The following is a 25,183-nucleotide window of genomic DNA, read 5'->3' on the forward strand; positions in this document are numbered from 1 at the left end:
CGGCAATTTAATCTATAATAACCCCAAACTGAAAACTGCCCTGGTGAATGAATAAGTAAATTGTGGCATATTCAAGTAATGGACTACTAGTGAGCAATCAAAAGAAATGAACTACGAATGTAAACAACAGTATGCATAAATCATGGACATGAACACTCAGAAGAAAGAAAAACAAGATAGAAAGAGTATCAATGTATCAAGTCATGCCAAATCTAAAATGACCAAGATTTAGAATCAGATAGAAACTTTAAAGCACCTATTGTAATCATGTTCAATGACGTAACACTTGCAATAAATGAAAAACAGTGTATTTTTCTGGAACAGAGAAGTAGAATAGATAATATTTTGAACATTTATGTGCTTACGCCCTAAGCTAAGCACTTAATATGGATAATCTTATTTAATCCTTAACAATCCAACCTCATCTTATAAATGAAGAAATTAAAGTAGAAAGAAGTTACGTAGGTTGTCCAAAGTCACGTTGCTAGGATGATTCAGAAGCATAAGCATAATTCTTTAGGGCTCCCTAACTCACACTAAAGTCAAACAGAAAGGATAGGATCACTAAATAAGTTTTTAATTTTTAATTAACTTTAAAAGTGTATCTGGGTTGGTGTGAGGTGGGGGAGCGCTATGCTAAGGGAGAACACTTCGAGAAAATATCAAACGGAATATAAATTAAACATCTGCTCCCCTGTGATTAGGTTTGCCACACCTGCAAGCCTCACCATCTTACCTTAGGGAACTGCTTTACTGGGATTAACACTTTCTGTCCCAGCTTCATGTTCTTATTAATCACCACATCGATGTACTTTTCTTCATCCTTGCCTTCTCCTTTTTGAAACTTCTCTATTTCTGTGGAGGGAAAAAGAGAACCATGAAGTGTCTGACGTAGAACCCCAGAGGCTGGAAGTTCTGTTAGCTCTACTGTGGCGTGAAATCAAATACAGAAATATGGACTATCAGATCAACAGGAGTTTTTCAAGTAATGACATATTTCCCATTTTATCAATCATTCTTCGCCAGTACAGTAGAAAAAGGGCATGTACCATGGCTCTGCAAAGTCAAACCTCAACAGCCCATGCTAATGGAGGAAACAATGAACTAGCTAAAAAACAGACACAAACAAAAGTAAGTTTCTTGGGGCCTTCTGGAATCCAAGAGAGAGGCTGCTCATACTGCTAAGAAAGCCAGAAAACATTCTCCATTCAGGGTTACAAAGTACTGACATCCCTATCCATCAGCTCTGCCAGGCTCTCCGAGGCTTACACCAGCAGGAACCGATTCTTCAAGATGGCATGAAAAGCCCTAGATAACCTTCTGTCCGTTGACCTCCCCAACCAAATCTACCCTCCTCACGAGGGACACGGATCAACTACACACTCAAGTCTTCGTTAACGTTCTTTTCTCTGCCTGTTATTATTATTTCAACTTCATACATCTTCAAGATTCAGCCACATCAAATACTATTTTTTATGTGTGACTATCCCTTTTGCCCATAGGGCAGGAAGGAAAGAATCAATCACTTCCACCTTGACGCTCAGCAAACACTTTACGTACGGGTCTACTATGACTCCTACTGAAAACAAAATGTGGTAACTGCACAGTGTATCTCTGTTACAGACGAAGTCTGGAACCTCCCGTTCACATGCTGAAATCCTAATCCCTGATGTGATGGTCTTAGGAGGTGGGGGCTCTAAGGAGGTGATGAGGTCATGAGGGTAAAGCCCTGAAGAAAAGGATCAGTGCCTTATAAAAGAGACCCTACGCGTGGAGCTCTTTCACCCCTCTGCCCCAGGAGGACAGAGCAAGAAAACTGCCCTCTATGAACAAGGGGGTGGGCCCTCATGTGATACCAAATCTGTAGGCATGTTTATCTCGTTCTTCCAGCCTCCAGAACTGTGAGAAATAAATGTCTGCTGTTCGTAAGCTCCCCAGCCTCTGGTTTTCTGCTCTAGCAGCCCAGGTGGACCATGATACCGTCCCACCAGCACATAAATTTCTCTTAGGTCAAAATCTGTTTCTTGATCCAACAAACACCTACCACTAAGCACACACTACGCGCACCTTCCAGATCTTGGAAAATTTCAGATGCTGTTTCCTCACGTTGTTGCCCATAGCATTTGGCCGAGAGGGACACAAACGGCGCTTGAAGGGGTGCTGAATGTGTGCACGCACCGCTCCTTCCACACGGACAAGACATGCAGGTTCAAGGAGGGAACCGCAGCACGGAGAGGGCCCGGACACGGCCTCAGGTGTATGAGGGCAAGCGTATTCCCTCGTTCTGCTTGTCGGGCTCGGAATACTTCAGAATTTAGTATGTGCCACATTCACGACATAATTCAGTCCTCACAAGGGATGGCAAACAGGGAGTTCAGAAAGGTTACTCTGCTCGTAGCAGAAGCAGGTTTTACCTCCAGGTTTGTCTGACGACAAAGACGGTGTGCCGCTGCAGTCTCTGACACCATTTTTATGTCACAGAAGACAGAAAATAAGACTTTCACGGCACCTTAGGATAAATGGAGGGTCTGCTGACAGCTGGAGGCTTCAGTTCCCACTGAAGAGCCCAGTGGCCCTGATGCCCCCCCACCTTCCCCTTCATTCTGTTCTTTAGCCCTAAACCCCTAATTGTCCCGCTTGTATTCGGAGTTGAACCTGATCTCCCTTCTCCACAGTGACAGTCTTGACACCTATCATGATAGTCCTGAATGAAGTCTTCCTTACTATTTTAACAAGTGTCAGAATAATTTTTTCTTTAACAATGCATGGTAAAAAGTTAGTATGTATGTGACGTATAATGAAAAATACATATTTGGTTTTTGTCTCAGGTTCCCGGCACAGATTTCCTAAAACCCTATGGGTTTTCTGATTGATAGGAGTGCACCTTATCATTCGGAACAAGCCCCTTTCAACCTTACAGGCCTTTATGCTAACGAGATGACTCTTGGAGGAAGAAGGAGCTGACTGCCAGAAACACCAAGCAAGGGCTAAGCTCTCCCCCCTGTGGAGAGAGAGGAGGAGCTAGAAATGGAGTTCAATCATCACCAACCAATACTTTAATCAACTGTGCCCACGTAATGAAACACCATAAAACGCCCTCAGCAATAGAGTCTGGAGACCTTCTGGGCTGGTGCACACATCCAGGTGCGGGGAGGGTGGTGTGCCTAGAGAGTCACGGAAGCTCCGTGTCCTTCCCCCAACACCTTGCCTCCGCACCCCCTCTCCTGTTCGGCTGTTCCTGACTTGTATCCTTTATAACAAACTATAATAGGAAGTAGAGTGCTTTCCCGAGTCCTGTGAGTCACTCCAGCAAGTGATCGAACCTGAGGAGGAGCTGCGGAACCCCCCACATGCAGCTCATCAGGCAGCAGTGTGGGCAGCCCGGGCACCCCACCTGCAGTTGATGTCTGGAGTCAGGGCAGTCTTGTGGGACACAGCCCTCTTCCTGCGGGGCCCCCCCTAACTCCAGTAGTCAGTGTCAGAATTGAACTGGATTGAACTGCTGGATACCCAGTTGATGCTGGAGAACCGGCTGGTGTCAGGGGACACTACACAAAAGGGATTAAGAGTGCTGGGGAGGGGGCGCCTGGGTGGCTCAGTTGTTAAGTGTCTGCTTTTGGCTCAGGGCATGATCCCAGCGTTCTTGGATCGAGCCCTGCATCAGGCTCCTCCCCTAGGAGCCTGCTTCTCCCTCTCCCACTCCCCCTGCTTGGTTCCCTCTTTCCCTGGCTGTCTCTCTCTGTCAAATAAATAAATAAAATCTTAAAAAAAAAAAAAAAAGAGTGCTGGGGAGAGATGGAGGCAAGCAGGAAAGGCCCTCAAGATAATGCAAAACTTCCAAATAAACTGATTATTCAGTCTGCTTTCTTGTAGTACCCTAGGTTTTGATCCAGAAAACGGATTCTAAACAGAATCTGTATGGGAACAATGTACATTAAAGTAGAAGGATATGAAATGCGAAGATTTACTTAGATAATCCTTGTTATTGTTTTTGAAAACATCTTTCAGAGTACTTTTAATTTTGATTTTTTCCTATAAAAGTGAAATATATACAAGATAAAAATTTAAAACAGTGTAACAGGATGCAAAATCAAAAGAAAAGGTTTCTCCTGCACCTGTACTCCAGAGGCAACGACTATAACAATATCATATACTCTTTCAGAAGTTTTCCATGAATATATAAGCTCACGCGCGCACACACACACACACACAGGGTTTAAAAACTGTAGGACTAATGGTGTAGATGAGCTAAACTAGTTTCGTTTTCCTCAGTAAAGAACAATAAGTCACATGTCATCTGCTCCATCAGTATAATAATTCACGACTTCAGCTTTAATCAGAAGAAAATTAATTCCACATTTTTATTTGTGCATTTATGCTATAATTTGAAATGCCTTTAGCATAGAAGATTCAACAAAATTAGATATACTGAAACTTTGTAGAAAGAAAAAAAAGAACTTTTAATGTACATAGACGTTTGCTAAAATAGGTGTAATCACCTATTGTCAGATAACACTGCATTTTTATGATTTTGAGCACTGAACGTATACATGACATGCAGCTCCATAGTCAGCATTCAAATGTCATTCCTCACATCAGTGACAGTAAACAGTTCAATCAACACAGAAATTCGTAAAGATTAAAAAATTAGAAAAAAATATGTATTTTATAATATATTACATTGAAGTTTGAGATATACTATGATTTTGGAAAATTAAAATTAAAAAAATAAATATAACATACCTAATTTCCTCTCTAGACCGTCAACTTTGAAAATCTTATGTTGCTAAAATATCTTGTTACCTTAAGTAAGCTTTGAATTATGTTCCAATACTTCACTGTTTAAGATCTGTTTGAAAATTGTGAACCGTGCGTGTCTGCACGGACCGGACCTACGGCCCACACAGCAGCAGCAGGAGCCCCAATCCCTGGGGTCAAACGCACCTGGCTTAAAACACGGCTGCTGAACTTTTCCCGGGCCCTGCAGCTACCAAATTAAAAACTGGTCAAAACTTCTGTGTGTTTTGGGGGGACTGTTCATTCAATCAACAATTCTGTAATTTCCATGTCATTGAGGATTGTAAGTAGTTTGATGTTTTCACGAAGTCCCATAAAATACAACACAAACAAAACAAAACAAAACCAAAAACGCACAGGGAGGGGGGATTGTACAACATGATGTATAAATCTGGTGTTTATGCCCCTCCCTCTGGGAGTTTCATTTTCCAAAACTCATGTGACCACCTCTCTGATCTTCTCCAGGGAAGGGGAGGTCCTTGACACCACCCACGGGGATAGAACCTCTTCGTTAACTGCAGCCAGTGATGGCCAACCGTAGAGGAAATCCAATCAGGTTTCTGAGGTCGAATGCATGAGGGATTTGACTTTTACTAATCCTCAGATTACATTTGTTACCACACAGTTCAATGTACCAATGCCATCTCCCAGCTCAGAAATAATAAGCAAATGTGTGATCAGGTTTTAGATAATGTAGAGGATTAAAATGTTATGTTTGCAAACCATAAACATCACATTTCTGTCAGCCCAGAAATCTAGTGTCAGTTACGATGTCTTTTTCTATTTGTTCATTTCTTTTTTGTTTTTGCCTTGGGCGACTACAGAGCTTCCTAAGCAATGGCCACTCACCTTTTTTACTTTAGCCCATCAAATACAGTAAAATCCAATAATCCTCTAAAAAACAGCCAAATCGTCTTTGGATTTACATGTGTTAAATTTTTAGTATTTATTTAAAATATTGAATAATTTGAGCACTGTAAATTTACATTAAAAATGCTTAAATTCAGGGCACCTGGGTGGCTCAGTCAGTTAAGCATCCGACTCTTGATTTCAGCTCAGGTCATGATCTCAGGGTTGTGGGATTGAGCCCCATGTCAGGCTCCAGGCTCATCGGGGAGTCTGCTTGAGGATTTCTCTCCCTTTGCCCCTCCCCCTGCTCTCTCTCTCAAATAAATCTTTAAAAAAAAAATGCTTAAATTCTCTCATAGAATCGAGCACATTTAAACTGATATTTTCCTTTTTCCAAGCAACTCCATTTCTACAAATTCACCCTACAGACATACTTAAATGTCAAATATTATATACAAAGCTTATAGCATTGTCTTTAATAGCAAAGCACTGAAAATCATCTAAACGTCTATCAACAGGAACCTGGTTATAGAAGTTAGGGCACACATGCACTATGAAATAGACTTTACAAGATCAAGAACTCTATGTTCTGATAGAAAAAGGCCTCCACCAGATACACCGTTGAGACACACAGACACACACACAGGGGGAAACGGTGTAACAATATATGTTCATATTCACTTGTATATGCACAGAAAATGTCTCTCTACTTACAGATAAGAACTAGCAACAGCGCTAACTAGCGGGCATGATGGAATCAGTGGACAACATGTAGGACTTTACCTTTTATGTTGTTCTAAATTTTTGAAACATGACTATTTCACCCATTCAAATCACATAAAAGTAAATTTTAAACATTTTATAAAATTTTTGAAAATACTGAAACAGAAGAGAATAAAAATTTATACTGAAATGGCCATGTTTATATTTTGCATCTAGGCTAGTAACCCAGAGTGTTACTCTCTCTCTTGATCACTCACTATAAGTTCTGCATTCCTGTGTTACTTTACTGAAACTGTAGGGGAATTTACCTGGGCCGCTCATCGCACTTGAAGCAACAGACAGATTTCCAAAAATTACACATAAAACATTTTATTTTGAGAATCCGGTAATATTTTAAATGCAAGGGGGTTCACTTGGGTGAGCAGTGAAGACTGGCTCCTGCCCAAAAGCGCTGACTGGGTTCTGATATGTTGAGGAAATGTACTAGGTGCTGGGAACAGAATATAGAGAATGTGTGGCATGGAAACAGACAAATTTAATATAATGCACACAGTGCTGCAGGAAAGGGACTAGCAGCTTTGGAACTGGAACAATTATTTGAAAAGCTAGCAAGTATGTGCTACAGGGTAAGGAATGGAGTTTGCCAGGCAAGGAAATGTTGAATTCTTCACTACTAATTCACATTCGCTCATTCGATTAGTCAGACTGTACAGGTGATAGATGGAGTTTTACTAAGATAGCAAAACCTATTTTTCCCTTTTCTCTTCAAATAGTACAAAATGGAAAAGATCAGACAAGTAAGGACGACAAGATCCTGCCATCACAGAGCCCATCAGGGAACAAGCTTAGGCATGAACTCCATTTCCTGGCCCCATGTCCTGGGTTCCTACAGAAAGACAGAACAGGTTCAGGGTGAGAGGAGGGGTCATTCTCTTGGGCCAGCCCACAGAAGAAGTGAGGACAAAAGCATAAAAGGGCAGGCCACGCTCCTAAGGTCAAAACTGAGATCCTAACAGATCAGTAATGACAGGGAGCTACTGAAAGTTGTTAGGTGAGGAGTGTTGTGATGGGAAACATCCTTAAGGAAAGGCAATCTGGCAGCTCAGGAGCAAGTGACATGGGTGCGATGCAGAGAGAGAGAGAGAGAGAGAGAGGCAGGTTAAAACATAGCTAGATAATAAAACAGTCTGTCAGGATGAAAAACCACTGTGGGACGGCACCAGACAGTTTCTTTATAGTTGACGTGGACTGAAGACAAATGAGAAAGCCGTCAGAGGCAAAGCCTTCATATTTAGAGAAAGCGTCAAGCCTACTGAATATCCAATCAGAGAAAACTCGCAGGACACACCTGTGCTCCTGTCCCCGTGCTGTCTTCTCTATTCCACAACACCCACCGCTGTCCACAGGTTCTAAAGCACCACGCCCACCATGCCATAGGTAGGCTTTGGAACTTGCTCTCTACAACTGGAACATTCTGTGGGCTTTTTGCCTTGAGATGTCTTCTCTTTGTCGTCTCCAACTAAATTCTACTTCCTAGAAGCGCTGTCCTTGAATTCCCAACCAGTTTGCCAAAAACAAAACAAAACACAGCACTCTAGCATGATGCTTACCACAGGTCTAACCTCCTACTTCACATCTGGCTTCTCCGACAGACTGTCAGCTACCCCCTTTCAATCCCTTTCATGGTGACTGGAAAGTAGTGAGGGCTCCCGGTACACGCTGTGAGACTGGATGGTGAAAAGAACTCATCGTTACAAACACACATGCTTATAGCCTCACCTTTTATTCAGTCTTTTTGCTGCTTTATCTCACATCATCCTGACCATATTCCAGGACCGGTGAGCCTTACTCACATTTCACACAGGAGAGAAGTTTGAAAATGTGTTTCTAAAAGTCACACAGCTTGCGAGCAACATTACCGAGACTCAAACTGAGGACTCTGAATGCAGGACACTTCCCCAACATATTCCACCCACAGGCCATTAAAACATTTTGTCTAGCTAACAGCCCCATCGGGCTTGCAGCACACAGTGTTTCTACACATTCTTTACAAAACAGGTCAATGGAAGAGCGCACTAACGAACCAACACATTCCTGTGACGAGCCCATATGGAATTCAACTGTTAGGTCAGAAACCGTTAGCCAGAAACCCTGATACTCTGCACCTCTGCCTATTCCTAGAGCTTCTGTCCTTTCCCTGGGTGAATGACGCAGGAAACAGGATTGCAGAAGGAAACATATGGCATTCAAACTGGGTAATCTGAAGAGGGTTTAGTTAAGGGCCCATCTATTAAAGGTGCAGAGAATCTGCAATAGCAACAAAGAATGGTGTAACACTCCAGGATCAGCTAGCAAGGGGGGTGTTACTGCCCCAAGACATGAAGCACCAAGGGGCGAGGAAAGAGGCTGTATGGCGAGGGCAGCCTGACGGGGTCAAGAACTCCCACAGACGGAAGCAGACAAGTCGCAGTAACCTGACAGGGAAGGAGCCAAAGAGAACAAGCACCCTGATCTCGCCTCTCTTTCCCGACACTCGTCGGCTGGTGCCTTCCACTGGGCAGGTATTGACCCAGCTACAAGCCAGAGTGTCTGCTAAGACCACCCCCCTGCCATCCACACCGGCCTCCGGGCCACAGAGCAGAGCGGAGAGGGTGGAAAGAGGACATGGTAAGGCAAAGAGCAGCTCTCCAGTCCTATATCTTCGGTAAAAACCAAAGGAGTCGTTAAAGAATTTCTGATGTCTCCTTTCCATGTGAGCTTACCACATGGAACGTTAACACGGCAAAATGCTGAAAGTTGTTTCAGAGGACACTTAAACCAGTGCTAACGAGGCGACTATTGTCATTACTCTGTTGACAATGATTCACCAGGTACAGGACTCTGTGTTTGACTTACAGTCTCTCTTTATTCTACCAAATCTATGATCTATCACGTCTATTTTACAGAATAAGACCAGAGGAATCAAATGGTTAACAAGTTTGGACAAAAGTTACGTAATAAGAAGTTGAGTCAGAATTGACATCAAGGAATATCTAATGTCAAAACCATCTTACTAGTTGTTTAAAAGCTACTTCAGGGGTACCTGGGTGGCTCAGTTGGTTAGGTGTCCGACTTCTGATTTTTGCTCAGGGTCATGATCTCAGGGTCGTGGGACTGACTCCCACCTTGGGCTCTGCACTGAGTATGGAGCCTGCTTCAGATTTGCCCTCTCTTCGCCCTCTGCCCTCCCCCCACTGATGCATGAGCACTTGCTCTCTCTCCCTCTCTGAAAATAAACAAATAAATAAAAGCTACTTAGTAAAAAAAAAAATCACTTCAAAGGGTCATAAAAGTGCAGGTCAATAGCACCAATGAGCCTGCACAACGAAGCCTGAGTAGGGACAGAAATACAGTCAGCAGACCCCCTTTCCAACACCGTAGCCTGCCTGAGCTGATCAGAGAGGACAGGACTTAGGCTGGATCGATGGTAACAAGAAGCCCACACAAGGAGGAGAAAAACTACACGCTCAACATTCAGAATCTATTTCAAAATAATACAACAGCCCAGTTGGAGGACTTAAATTGATCTTAAAAGATATATAAATAGTGTTCAAAGCCACTGTAAATTCTATTTGACAGATTACTAAAACGTTACTGTGGCTGCTGGCCTGAAAAGAAATTTTTTAACACCCAACATGACAAATGTTTTCACTAAGGAATTATTTTATTTAAGCAAATCCAAACCTAACTGAATGCCTATTAGACTCAAACCAGAGTTGAGTACACTAAAACCTGCCCAGACTAGATTGATTCATATAGCTCATGATCTTACAAATAATGTTCCATAAACAGAAATAAATGGCACAGCAGAGTAGAGACGCATGTCACTGTCTAATAAGGATGAAAAGACTCATCGTAAACACACACACATACACCATCCAGGAAGCAGGACACAGTTGATACTCTAAATATTAAGAATGCTTGGAAATAAACTATTTTTATAAAGACAGAGCAAATATTTAGACAGGAATATCCTTAAATATACATACAACACGTAAGATTAAAACATATATAGAAAGAAAGGAAAGTAAACTCCTCCAGGAAAGAAAAAGGTTAATAAAGAGGAAGGGAGTAATTAATTCTACCCATCATAGGTAATAAACAAAAATAGACCAATAATACAGGCAGCCGGGATTTATTTACTATCTTCCGGGTATTTAATCCTTGTAACACTGCAGCAAAGTAGCTATAATCTTCATTGTATGGGAAGGGAATAGCTGCTTGGAGGCATCCAGGGACACAGCGGAGGTCCCACAGCCAGCCCTGATCCAGGATCCCAACCACAGTTCATCTCTCCCTACAGCGATGCTCCCTCCAATTTCTGGTACTCCTGTAGTACAGGGATCTTGATTTTGATTGCGGAAATAATGCTTTGGATTATTTCATTTTTGCAGAAAGTCACCAAGCGACTGAAAATATCAAAAGAAATAATGTATATCACAGTGTTTAAAAATTGTAACATATAGAACAAATATAGGCTAGTATTCCTCACTTAATACAGTGTTTAATCTGCAATGATTTATTTACAAGTATCTCATTATAGAACAGATTTCAAAAAGAACTTGTGAAAGCTATATGATTCTAAAGAATCAAATCCAGATAATTAAAAAATTCTGAGCATTACTCGGAATTATTATGAACATTTCGTCAAATTCTTTTTAAGGAAAGAACAATGCTTCCAGTGTACTGGCACCTTAATTCCCCCTGAAATACACGCAGTCATTCACCAAACAAAGGGCATCATGGCAGAAAAAAAGAGCAATACAAAGATACAGAATGATCATTCAATGCCTCAAGGGGAAATAGGTAGGTTACTGGATTTTGGTTCTAAATTCTAACAATTTTCAAAATAAACTTCTAATTGCAAAAGGTTGTCCCCCCCCCCAACGATTTTAAAACAATAAATGATGGGGGAAGGGAAGGCAAGGTAAAGACAAAGCAGAAGCTGACACCTTGCAAACCCCCCCCCCCCCCCCCCCCCCCCGCCCAGTCCAGGATGTATGCAACATTCCTTGCCACTCCTGCTGGAAAACTAAGGAAAGGAAAAAAAAAATGGTTAACTGACAGAGATCACAGTCCTGCAAGACCCATAATTCAGTTTCCTGAAGCCCTAACATTATCATACCCTCCATAAAATTGAGGGAAGCTGAGGCAGAAGGAAATGTAAATAAAACGGAATTTCTTTGGACCTGCAGCTCATTGATAAGGACACAGTGATAGTGTGAACAGCCTTGGCTTGATGGTGGCAGTGGCAGCGGGGCCTCCAGCATCCTGGGAGTCTTCTTTAACATATGAAAGTGCTTTCTCAGCCTCCCCTTTCCCTTACCTCCCCAACCCCATGGTATATAATCAGCCACCCCTCCCAACCCGGGGCAGCAGCTCTTTCTGCCTAGGGGTCCTGTCCCTGTGCTTTAATAAACCACCATTCTGCACCAAAGACGTCTCAAGAATTCTTTCTTGGTTGACTCCACCCCACTGAACCTCATATATTCCCAACCTCATCAATAAAGACCAAAGCATGTACATCAGAGCTGAGATGCTCCCCAAAACTGGTAGAAGGTATCTAACAGGTTAAACAGTTCCTATACACTAGACACTCTACTGGAGGCTTTACCTACGTTTAGTCCTCACAACTTCTCAGAGCGATGGGGCAGAAATTATCAACCCCTTTCCTCTTATACCTGATCAGCAGCAGAGCTGACGTTGGACTGCAGGATTATGGACTCTCAAAGGTTTTGCTTCTTCTCCAAACTACCATACAACTTTGGCTTCAAAACCAAGCAAAACCTTCCAAGCCAACAGGTGAGCACAACAGATTGAATTCTACCACCAATAAATCAATAGAATTTTCAGGAACAATCCACCAACTGCATTTATGGAATGCCCACTATTTACTGAGAAATATGACAGAAACAACAGAGGGAGTTAAAAACATAATAAACGTACAACAGGACAAACTCATTTCCAGCATTCTGCTATGCAGAGTGCTGAAGACAACAAATGACCAGGGCTTAGGTTCACCCATGGTTCTACCAGTTCTAAAGGTGAATGTTGGCGAATTTCTCTTCTATTGATCCATTTTCATCTGGTAGTAAAGAAAGTTCAGAAGTGAGTATTACTTGGCATTGGCTGCAAAAAATGGTTCCATTTCTACTTAAATCACCCAAACAAGGGAGGCAGGAAGACGGACCAAGAAGGTGATGAGAGAAAGAGGCTAGGAAGTTCTTGCGTTTCCAAACAGACCAGTCCTGTGGCTGTTCCAAATGCTTCAGGACTATTCTTAATAGAACCCAACACATTTGTCCAATGAAGATTTGGTAAACCCACAGATTAAATGCAGAAAACACTGCATGAGGTTAATTCAAGTTAGTAATGATTTAAGTTGGTAACTACTGAAAGGAGGGATGGGAGTAACTACTAAAGACTGAAAAGAGGAAAACCTACTTTTTAGTTATACCTGCCTTAGGGTTACACCACATTTCTCACTTTTAATTGCAAACATCATTAAGTATACTGCAAAAGACCAGCTATCTTAAACAATTATCAGGCTCCAGAGGTCACCAATTAGAACCCTGCAAGGATTTGAATTAAAAAAGGTTTTATGATTAGGTGAAGTAATGATCCAAGAAAGAGATTAGCTCTGTTCCGACTGTACTCATTATAAAACCCATTTCCTTTGTGTGAGGATTCAGTGTCGTTCTCATTTATCCTGCTGGCATTATCACACTTGGAGATAGAAATACGACTGTACTAATGATATCCTATAACAACCATATAACACAAGCATTTTGCTCTCTATTACTTTCATATCTAATAAGATCACCAATGAATATTTTCTGTTGGTTAGATATACAACATACAGACTCTAGGGCTATGACAGACTATTCAAAATAAATTCAAAGTAGGATATAATCATGTGATGTCTAGATAGACATTTTTAGGCCAGTTTCATAATCATCATCAGTCCCTATTTTACAGCAAAAAGTCAGAGTAATTGGGGGAAAACGATTCTTAAGATATTACATCATATTTTTCATAAGCTGATACAGGGTCACTTTTATAAAAAGAATACAAAAAAATAAATAGCACGGTCAAGGATTGCAAGCAGATCCCAAAGAACACATCTACTCTGATACTATTTAAAAGGCATGTCAACAAAGCCATGAGATACACTAGAATAATGAACACGGCTTAAAAAAAATGACACAGTTTAATATTAATACAAAACATACAAGATGCCTAAAAATACTATATTTCCCTCATAACTCAATGTTCTTCTAAGCTACCTGAAAAGTGCCAAACAGGAATAAAACACTTTTTAAAAAACAAAATACAATAATAGCAGAGAGAAAAATTTTGTCACTCAAATTTCATCATCATAGAAGCTAAGACATTGATAAAAAGTCTATTTGGAAACAGTGTAACAGTCCCATCTTCCGAGGACAGGAACATGCCAGTACAGACATATAGGCCACTGGAAATGAGGACTGGCTTCCCATGTCAATGGAAAGCCGGGAAGAGTGACCCACACAAGGTCATTCTCCAGCTACATTTTGTACACGGCTTCTCCTTAGGAGTCAGGTGCCACCTCTTCACAGTGGACATTCCCACTGGGGATTTTCTTAAAGGTATTTGTCAAGCTGGGTATAGATCTTTACATTCTAAACCAGTATATACATTAAAATCCTCTAGGGATATAACAACTCAACCATGCTAAGGGCAGTCAACTGCATTCGCTTGTTTTCATTTTGTCCTTCAACCACAAAGAATTTAGTTAAGCAATTATACAGGCTAGGGGGTTCCACTTGTCAAATCTCCTGACAATGGACTGATTTATTTTAAGGCTGAATATACAGATGACTTGTTACTTCACAGAACTGCCCCACGTGGCCTGTCCAGGCAAATGAGACAGAATCAAAGGATGGATAGAGGGCTTTCCTTTGACTAAAACTAGCAATTACTATCTTAGGTTGATGTCTGACAGTCTTCTATTCTCTTGTCTTCAACACTGGAGGTGGGATAATTTGTTGTTCTAGTCTACAAATGAGGGAACAAACTGAGATAAGAACACTAAGGTGAATACATGGCCAGGAATCCAGAGAAGTGTTCCCCTAGACCAGTTTCAAGAATCCACCAATTTGTGTAGCAACTGTGGGCCACAGCACGTAAACATACACAGTGGACGTGAAGTATTGCTAACTCATGGCACAGGGAGAAGGAATGGTTAGGGGGAAAATATCTAACAAGACTCTGTAAGGCAAGAAATAATGCGGAGAAGCTGAAAAGCACTGTCTGGGAAAACCAGCCAAAATAACTGAAAATGCTTATCCTAAAGGATAAATGACTCATGAGAAAATGAAACATATACACAGATATTTCTGTACGTCATGTAAGAGGGGTTAGCTTTGGTCAGTGAGAGGGCCAGTCGTACAGTTAGGACTGAAAGGTAGAAATCAGAGAGAGAAAAAGATGAAGATTCTAACGACGGCACGCTTCCAAGATGGAAGGAGCAACGTTCAGGAGAGTTAACCTTCACCTACAGAGCCCTGACCGACACAGACGGGTCCCAGCTGCCAGGGTGTCACAGACCGGACTCAATCATCTGATGGCAGTTGGACTCAGAGGTTTTTTTCAACCCCGAGATTTACACACACCCTTATCGTCTGTGTCCCTGACCAGCTCTTACACACGCACACACCTGTTCCTCATCATCATAGCCCCAGTCCCTAGTTCTGCACCAAAAATACAACATGCATTCAAAATATATTTATTGAGCGAATGACAGAGAATGATGGGATTCTCCATGGAGGGCACAGTTAAGACTTGATGAACTTTTAAGAATCCCCACGGGTTTAATTAACCAAGACGAAAGGCACCTGTCTCTCTCTCCTATAAACAAACCGTCTCTGCCACTTCCTAAGCTGTGGTCTCTGGTCTATACTTGGACGTGGACATGCCTGAACAGGAGAGACCGGGGGGGGGGGGGTGCTGACTCTTCCCCTTTTGCTTCCAGTTCCTGGCAGCATGCCGCCTGGGGCTTCCAGTTCGAGCAGTGACAGCGATTCCCCCACCATCCCAGAGCCACTCTCACTCCTCAGCAAGCCAGGACCCTCTGCTCAGAGGCCTGAGTCCGGCCCTTGAGCCGCCTCTTCAGGCTCACACTGACTAGGCCTTGGAACCTTGGCTCCACGGAGCGCTTCCTCCGTTTCTTCCTCGGCTCCCCATGCCCTAAGGGTGAGGGTCTGACTAGTGTGACTGGTCTGTGTTACTTCTGTGTCCACACTTGCTTTTCCAACCACCCGGCACCTGTCTAACCAACTCTTTATACTAAATCCTCTCTATGAAAATACCTGGTATGATTTCTGTTTACCTGACTGATATACGATCCTGGAAATTCCTGGAAGTACAGTGGAAAGGACCTGCCAATCAGCAGGCTCGGGGTCTTAAGTATTATGTGCCAGGTCCCATGCTGGGCCTTCAGGAGGGCCCTCAAGGGTCCCACTGAGCACAAAGCAGGCAGAGAAGTGGCAGGGAGCACAGGGGCTGGAGGGGCAGCCCGAGCTTGACACCAGAGCATCTGGGGCAAGTCCCTTACCCTCACTGAGCCCTTACTTCTTCACGTATACATATGGGGGGGAACCCAGGCTTTTGAGACCTGTCCCCGACACCTGGGGTTGGGAGTCACTAATCTAATGGCACTGAGCCTCTTCTAATTTGATTCTTCCAGTTCCGTATTGCCTGGAAACTCAATTAAATTTTAGACCAGTGATTTATAATAGCAACAGGGCTCTGAAGAAAAGGCCAGACAGCTTTCCTAGGCATACAGCATACTTGAGCACGCATCTGCTTTACCCCGAGAGCACGACCTTACGTCCTCGGCCCTAAAGAGGTCCGAGAAGGCGGAGAGCAGAGGCTGGCGCATGAAGCAGCACTGCGGTGGTTCGCTCCCTACTCCACGCCCCGTCTACACCATAATGATCACATCAGAGTTGGGAAAAATGGCATCTGTGTAATGACATTAGCATAGATGTTCTCCATACAATGGAACCATAATGAATATCCTGGAGGCTGAATTATCTGAGCTAAATTTCTGATTTCCCCTGTGAAAAGCACAAAAACACAATATAATCTGGGAATATGCAACTGCAGGTGATGTTTACCTTGAGAAGCATACCTATCAGCATTCTAATTTGAGTAACAGAGAGTAAATTCCTATGAATATATAACCATTCAACACATTATTCAGAGGGAAAGTGCTTATCATCTTCAAAACATTTGCTATTCCAAGAACTAATTAAGTTTACAAACTGTGTTGTGAATACCAGAAGGCAGTAGACGCACAAATCATATTGTTAATTATGCCTCTGACAAAGCAACCGTATCACAGGTATTACATACAAATGCTACAACCAGCTAAGTCCTTTAAATTCCATGATCGCAAGTCTGCGAACAAATGAAGGCAAAACATGAGCATAAAATGAATGTAAAATTAAGTTGCTTAGAGGAAAATTCAAAAATAGCCCTAAGTGAATGCTTAATCGAGTTATTTGTCACCTGTTTTTGCTTATGGCACTCCCAGAACAGCATATTAACCTACAGCTCCAGACAAGCACCGCTGTCTAGCTTTCTGACACCTGCAATAAGAAGAGTATAAATTAATGATGATATGGAAAGAACAGCTTAATTTAGTGAGACCTGAAGTGATAAAAACTAATAAAAACACGGGTTCAAATTGCAGACCGCACTTACATACAGTTGGACATTGGGAAAGAAAAGGAAAAAAAAAAAAAAAAGCAAGTCAGAGGGCTCTCCGTCCCCGTGACTATCAATCAGGGACACTGACACCGACTTCTGCAGCTCGGAGGACTAATCACACACGTCACGTGCCACGTCTCGACACGGCGCACAGCAAATTCCAACCTCCCACACATTCCATATTTCTGCACATTAATGTGAGCAGAGGTATATATGAAGAGAAGGCTAATGAAACTTCAATGGAAAGTTTGAATATTAATATACTTAGCATTAGAGATAAAGACTTCCAGAGCGACCAGAGTCACAGCAACTCCTGATTCTCTGCGGTCAGCAATCTGAGCAGTGGCACTGGTGTCCACTGGGAAGGACCCCGGCAGGGTCACACCAGGGGAGCGTGAACATGAAGCTGGAGATGCTTGAACACTTCCGTCCTGACTCACCCAGGGCAAGTGGTCTACTCGGGTGAGTGCCTTACCCTCCCTGAGACTCCATTTCCTTACCTGCAAATCGGGGGTCACCTAGTATCTCACTTAGTTGAGGTGGAAATTAAATGTGACACCAGTCAGCAACCTGCAAGAGCTCCTCGAGCGTCACGAACCGGCGGCAAGGGCCCAGGCAAGCCCCGTCTGGGAGGCTAGCTCTAAGCAGCACAAGAAGCTGCAGACCACAGATCATAACTGCAGTTACACGAGGCCTGCAGGGGAGCCTTGCATTCCGCATTGACAGCTTGGCCAGCTCTCTAAGCTCAGACCTGAGGAAAGACACGTCTGCTTCCCCCCACAGAGCAGTGAAGATGGTATGCTGGGCGAAGGAACAGTTCCCGAGAACAGGGAAGAGAGCGGAGCACAGGCACAGTATCGATAGAAAACTGTGTCTCTGGGATGACTGAACAAGGAAATAATATCAAATTGGAAAGTGTATAAGAGCATATACAGGTGTATTTCCACACGACAGTCTGTCCACCACGTCATTCCTACCCTAGAAGGACATCACACACTCACACCACATGTACGCAGGACTCTCTAGACGGCAATCAAAACCACACAGACCAGTACTGCCCAAGAGAACTTCCTGTGATGGTGGAAATGTATATCCATGCAGTCCAACACAGTGGTCACAGGCCACATGTGGCTACTGAGCAACTGAAATGTGGCTAGTGTGACTGCATTTTTTGTTTTATTTCATTTTAATTAATTAATTAAAACTTGAATAGCTCCGAGGCACCTGGGTGGCTCAGCTGGTTAAGTGTCTGCCTTTGGCTCAGGTCATGATCCTGGGGTCCTGGGATGGAGCCCCGCATCGGGCTCCCTGCTCAGCGGGGAGCCTCCATCTCCCTCTCCCTCTGCCGCTCTCCCTGCTTGTGTGCCCGGGTGGGCTTTCTCACTCTCTCTCTCTCTGTCAAATAAATAAATAAATCTTAAAAACAATTTAAAAAATAAAAAATAAATAAACTTAAATAGCAGACGTTACCACGGCACAGAATTAGACTACCACTGAAAACTAAAAAGGAGGTGAAAAGGTATGTGATCGGCAGAAAGAGATGAAACGAAGTTCAAACCTTTATTTTTTTATGCAACGACAATCGACTGAGCCCTTACGACATGCTCCCTAGCAAACACCTGGATGGGTCAGACTAGTCCATGGACTCTGGTGTCAGGCAGCCCTGGGCTCGATAAATGGTGGTTATGTTACGGAACTGTCATGATACTGACCCCATTCTCAAGAAGTACATACATGTGGATACAACACAATGTATACATTTTCATCACTTTAAGAAAAGTACAAATGATATATTACAAAATTTAAAGGAGGCACTAAACATTTCTAGTCCAAGATCAAGAGGAACTTGAGCATAAGCAGTACGTTAGCAGAGCCTAAATGAGCGGGCCCGGATATGTGCAAGGGCGTCCTATGCGTGGGGAGCAGCATGAGCCAAACTTTGGAGATGGGTCTACGGTAATGTCTGCAAAGACTATGAAGCAGCAGAGTGACAGAAGCAGAAGGTACAGAGTTGGGGGGAGGGGGTCTGGTGACAGAGCTGAAAAGGCAGGCAGACCTCAGGCAGGTCAGGAAGGGCTTGCAGTGCTGTGCTAAGTAAGTAGCAGCTCCTTCAGGACGGGCTGGGAAGCCTGGGGCACTTACACGGGGCAGGAGCAGCAAGAGGAGGAGAGAAACTGCATCCTGCAGCAGTGCCCCATGGCTGTTCTGTTCCAACTGATGATTCTGTGTCCACGGCTATTTGGGTTAAGGCTAAACTAATTTAGTGAACAAAGATGCCACAAAAAGGCTGTACAGGAATGAAAAGATACGATAAAGAAAAAGTGGGTTTGAGACCTCCTTAGGCCTCTATATGGTAACTACCCACATCAGAAGAGGGAAGCAAATTAAAAACTTCAACAATTTCATGCAGAAAGCACGAGATGTGCTGGTATGAACTTTAACGAAAAAACTCACATATTATATGTTAAACTTAGGGCCAGAGGCTGAAGACTGCAGAAAGTGAGAATCCCCAAACAGCAGCACCCCAAAATGTCTTCTTGTCACTACAAGGTCATTTTATTCTGAGACTAAAATGTGAAAGAAAATTCTGTTATATGACACCTTTGAAAGAAGAAACAAACAAAAAAAGAAATCCCTACGTTACCACTTTTCTACAAGACAGGATGAAAAAGACTAAGCTACATTTTGGGACATCCGGTAAACAAATATAAATCTTACTGAAGGATGGGTAGAAATGTAGGATTTCAGGTGTCTATTCCTCTAATCTACTTGCAGCTCAAATCTCTGGAATTCATCCCTACCTCTCTCAAACGCGTTTAGATCTCTTAAACATTCTCTGATACTGTTTCAGTTTCTTGTGATTCTTCTCAAAATGACCTTTACAACTCATAGAAATAATATGTTAACAGGGCATATTTTTGCCTGAAACAAGAACCATGCCATGACTGATATTTCATGTGGACTTTTAAAAGTCTTAATGCCAGAACATCACACCTTTATGTATGCTCATGAGTCACCAATCAGATATATTCAAAGGCCCTAAATTCTAAGAAAGAAAATATTACAAAATAAAGGGAACAGGCCTCCAAAAATCAGCCAGTGCTGTTTATGTCTATTTTATAAATTAAGTGTTTGTTCAGCCACACATTATTACTGCATATGGTGTAAGCAGAGAAAGAGACAAGGTCAGCATTTATTGAGAGGTTCCTGAATACCAGACAAGCACATTTTAGGCACTTTTAAATATCTTGTCTTAATTAATCTTTGAGGGAGGTAACAAACCCAGGAGGGTCTTCTCTTGCGTATCAAGGCAATCAATGGAAGTGACAGGTACTGAGTCCACACCTGCTTTTACCTACAGCAACAGCATCACATTCTGCAATGAGAATATGTAATTCAAGTTCAATATACTTAATACAAGCTTCCACTAATCCCTGGTTAATCATTTTACCCATCTTCCCAAAGCACTCATGCAATGCTACTTTGCGGCATTTGCCATCATTGTTTAGCTCTGCCTTAATCATGGCTAATTTCCATCACTCAGGACAGTGTCGTGGATGTATCAAATACTGGATGAATAAATGAATACATTCTCTTCAACAATCATAAGATACGAATTCCCCGTTGATTTCTACCATGAAGTAGTTAAGTGACCTTTAGCAAACTACAAGTTTTCGGAGTTTTATTTTCCATTTCTTCCAGGAAATATTTTCTGACCTCTCTACCTCTTTCCACCCCAGTGCAGCCAGCCTATCCCTATAACTGGGACTAACAGCCTCTAGGACAAGGGCATGGTGACATATGCTTCCTTTCCAGACAACCCCTCCTCTGAGGGGCCCTTGTTCCTGTGCATTTCAAAACCTACTCCCATCAGCCTCCACTGGCCCTATGAGCTCGATGATCAAGTTCTGTTTGGTCTCCTCCACACAGAATCATCTCCAATAATATCACCTCCTTTCACCTAATCACTTTACTTAAAAAAAAAAAAATTAAAACCAAACTTCTACAGGATCCTGGCTTATCAGACCTCAAAATGAACTGCATTTCTCTCGCTGGCCACTGTACTACTTCTGTCTCTTCCTGAAATCCTTTTGTTCCTGTTTTTAGGGCTAAGTCTGACTTTAGCAGTTGCGGTGATTTTCTGAGATCAGTGATAAACTCTCTTCAATTAAGAGATGCAGTATCATTATATACGGCAACATGATTTTCTGTGGAAAAATCCTGAAGGTAATTGTAGCCAATATACGACAGTTTTAACTCCATCGTAGAACTAACAAAAGTAAACTTTACTGTAAATGTAACAAATGTTTTCTATTTCGTTTTAACTTTGTGGAAGTGTAAGTGGGGTAAGAGCTCTAGCAAAGGAGGAGGCGGGATAAAAGGAAACTGCTCAAAACATTTTTTTATTTCCACCTAATACAAAAAGTGTCTTTGATCAAATAAAAATCCAAGTAAATCTCCTCCTCCAGGAAAAGCTAAAAACTCAGGAAGCAAAAGATAAATGAGCTTAAGATACTCTGATGTTTTTCTAGAGTAAAAATTAATAGTTTTTAAAAGTGTGATGAAAATAAAAACTAAGATGCGTAGATACTGTGCCTTAACAAAAACATGACAGGCTGGCTATATCCTGTATCTAGGATTTTATATCTTCGGAAAGAAGAAATTATAATGAAAAACAAAGTTACAGATAAGAGCTGCAGTTTTGTGTGACAAGACCCACATAGAGCTAAGTGCATCAGAAGTTTTAAAGGCATCAAGGTAGACTTGTAGGAAGACGGGAGTTAAAAACAGGTGCAAGTGGATTTAAACGGCATCCCCAACACCTCGAGGCTGTCCAACTGCTTAATCTTTGACACTCTCTTTCTTTACTGGCAAAACGTAGACACTGATGGCCACTATGCGGTACCGTCAGAAGCAACTAAAACAGAAAACAAATAAAATTATGCCTGACAGGCAGTAGATACTTTTATTACCTATTAATATTGTTATATTTATGTACTTTTAAGTACTATCCCCTCCTGCCAAAACAACAACAACAAAAAAAAACTACACACACACTGAAAATACCTACTTTTCCCAACCTGAAATCTGCAACGCTCTTTGCTTTCCTGCACATCATTCACCTAGAACAGGCACCAAAACTGACCTGTGGTGTAGGGTAAGAGAAAAATGAACAGCAAGTCAATCCTAAGAGTAAGCAGGATGTACAGAGCCAGTCTGACCTAGATCTAACCTGCATTTACAGTAACCAGGATTCTTTCAAAGGACAATACCCAGTACTGATCAGGACAGAGGGAGACAGGTAGATAAGAGAGCGCCAAAGCCACCACCACAGGAACCAGTCAGTGCCTGTTTCCTCCCCACTCCAGATGTTGAGCCTGGGGGGGAGGGGGTGGCTGGGGGAGAGGAATGCCTTTCTTTCCTCTGTAGTCTTTATATTTCAGAGTAAGCGCTCAATATATGTCAGATAACTAAAGGAATCCATGATTAGCATATGTGTACTCCGTTATTAAAAAGAAGAAGAAACGCATGCTTCACTCATCGGTTCAAAGTCACTTCATTCATCTATTTATTGAATGTGTTTCACATGCCAGGGGTCATGCTGGCTGCAGAGCTCTTTCAGAAACAACAGAGAAAGAGTTTCAGTGATCAAAAAACTTAAAGAGCAAGGAAGGCAAACGTTAGGGAGATAATTATAGCAAAGGCTGCTGGGTGTCCTGACAGCTGAGTGCACAGGCTAAGAAAGACATGAGCAGAAGAGCTCAATCCAGTTTACCTCAGGGTCAAAGGCGGCACGTGGAAGCCAAAACCTGTTGAAAGATTTTCAACACAAGAATTACGTGCTCTGCTGTGACCGTTACAAGATCAATCCGGCTCTCACCTGCCAGGTGAGGATCAACCAACCCAGCAAGGCAGGTGACCCACGTAGGACACTGCTGCAGACACATTTCTTAATTTGACCAAAAGCGCTGATACTCATCAACCCCAGAACCCCCGGAGAAAGTGTATCTCATGTCCTACGGCTTCACTCCCTCCAGACAATGCAATGTGGATAGACCATAACCAGGTTTTCTTCATCTTTGGGTCTGTGAACATCTTGAAGCCCAGAGAGCCTTGCAATATCCCTAAATGAACACATGAGCATAAGAATCGGACCACAAACCACAGGGCAGCATAAAGAAAAAAGTGTTCTGTGCCATGGCGATTTAGTGCCAAAGGCCAGGCTGCTTCCTGTTTTACAATCACATATAAATCACCTGATAGTGACCCAATTAGTCATGGAATAATCATATATTCTTGAGAACTCAGATGGAAGAGTACCCAAATAATGGCTAATTTCTAGCCTTATGACCTCAGATAAGTACTTATCCACTTGGTTACACATTCTTCACTTGTAAAAATGAAGAAAATTCTACTAACTTTTCATGGGTTACTGAAAAACGTAAGTTTAGTACATAAAGAAAACCTACTCACCACAATACCTGATATTAATAAATGCTGCTTTTAGAGACATTTACATTAAAGCATATTGACAATTTCTTCACTGTACAGACATGGCCTGATACGCTTAACAAATTACCCACCTTCCACTCCCATCCCAGCCTAAGAAAGGAGGGTTCAGGTATGCTGCTTGCATTAGTAAAGACCACAGAGATGCTGATGTTAATGGTAAGAAGGTTGAATTCATGCAGAAAGGAAACATTTACAAACTTGGAAAGCCTTCAAAACAGCCATTCAAGTGAAGCATAAAGAAGAAAGAAGGGCACACAGGAGAGGCTGCTCCAGTCCTGGGAGCATACCCTCTTCTCAGAAATACCCTTACAAACCTACCTTCAGCACACGGAGCACCTCCGGCACATGCACTCCCGAGCACAGTGGATTTCCTGCACCCGAAGCTGCACCCGGGGCCCACCCTGCAGTGAAGGAGGACTAAGTTACCCTGCTGCTGTGCCGAGACCAGCACGAAACCGAGCTGGCCTTCCTCACACGTCAAATCATACAGACGGGGGCAATTTCTGTGCTACTCCCCCAGGGAGACAGGGAAGTCTAATTTCCCCTTATACCTGGGCTCATTTTAGGGACGTGGGACTTCCAGGGCCAGGTCCTAAGAGGCATTTCGGGTGGTACCTGAGCCTCTGGAAACGCACACTCTTGGGACACTCCCCCAGGGAACCCTGTGCCCCGAGCCCTAAGAAGCCCAGGCCTTGAGGAGGCGACAGGCAGGCTGCCTGGTCACCCACCAAGAGCCAGCAGCACCTGCCGGCTGCTGGAGGGAGCAGTCTGGACGTTGGCTCGGTCAGGCCTTCAGATGCTGCAAGCTGGGCCACCATCTCACTGCCACCCCCGGGGAGCAGCTGAATCCGGTCAACCCACAGAACCACGCGCAGGACCAGTACAGTCTTGCGCCACTTAAAGTCTGGGTAGTTTATTACACAGCAATAAATAGCACGAATATACCAGGCCATGCAGATTGCAAGTTAAGAAATATTACCCAAGGCAGCCACTTGCCTAAGTATTAACCAGCCTCCCCCATGTTCAATTTGGCAGATTAAAAACCAACCAAACAAACAAAACCCTGGTACTTGTTTAAAAAAAACAACAGCGGCCACAGCAACTTTTTTCATGACACATCTCCAAAGGCAAGAGAAACAAAAGAAAAAATGAACTTGTAGGACTTCATCAAGATAAAAAGCTTCTGCACAGCCAAGGAAACGGTCAAAAAAACTAAGAGGCAGCCCACGGAATGGGAGAAGATATTTGCAAATGACACTACAGATAAAAGACTGGTATCCAAGATCTACAAAGAACTTCTCAAACTCAATACACGAGAAACAAATAAACAAATCTAAAAATGGGCAGAAGATATGAACAGACACTTTTCCAATGAAGACATACAAATGACTAACAGACACATGAAAAAATGTTCAAAATCATTAGCCATCAGGGAAATTCAAATCAAAACCACACTAAGATACCACCTTACGCCGGTTAGAATGGCAAAAATGGACAAGGCAAGAAA

The 25,183-nt window shown here is 42.7% G+C and overlaps 1 protein-coding gene across 2 annotated transcripts in view; it reads right to left on the minus strand.

Annotated features, from left to right (window-relative positions):
- KHDRBS3 (KH RNA binding domain containing, signal transduction associated 3) overlaps positions 1 to 25,183 on the minus strand; it is a 186,791-nt gene that overhangs the window by 121,791 nt on the left and 39,817 nt on the right. For both annotated transcript variants that reach the window (XR_006782360.2, XM_045812200.2), the window contains exon 2: positions 737 to 855. Coding sequence is in view for 1 of the 2 variants with exons in the window: in XM_045812200.2 (XP_045668156.1) it covers positions 737 to 855 (119 nt within the window). In the remaining variant the exon portion in view is untranslated. The remainder of the gene's footprint in view (positions 1 to 736; positions 856 to 25,183) is intronic.

Source organism: Ursus americanus, chromosome 9, assembly GCF_024610735.1.
Source record: "Ursus americanus isolate L20-20 chromosome 9, mUrsAme1.1.p, whole genome shotgun sequence".
Taxonomy (NCBI): domain Eukaryota; kingdom Metazoa; phylum Chordata; class Mammalia; order Carnivora; family Ursidae; genus Ursus; species Ursus americanus.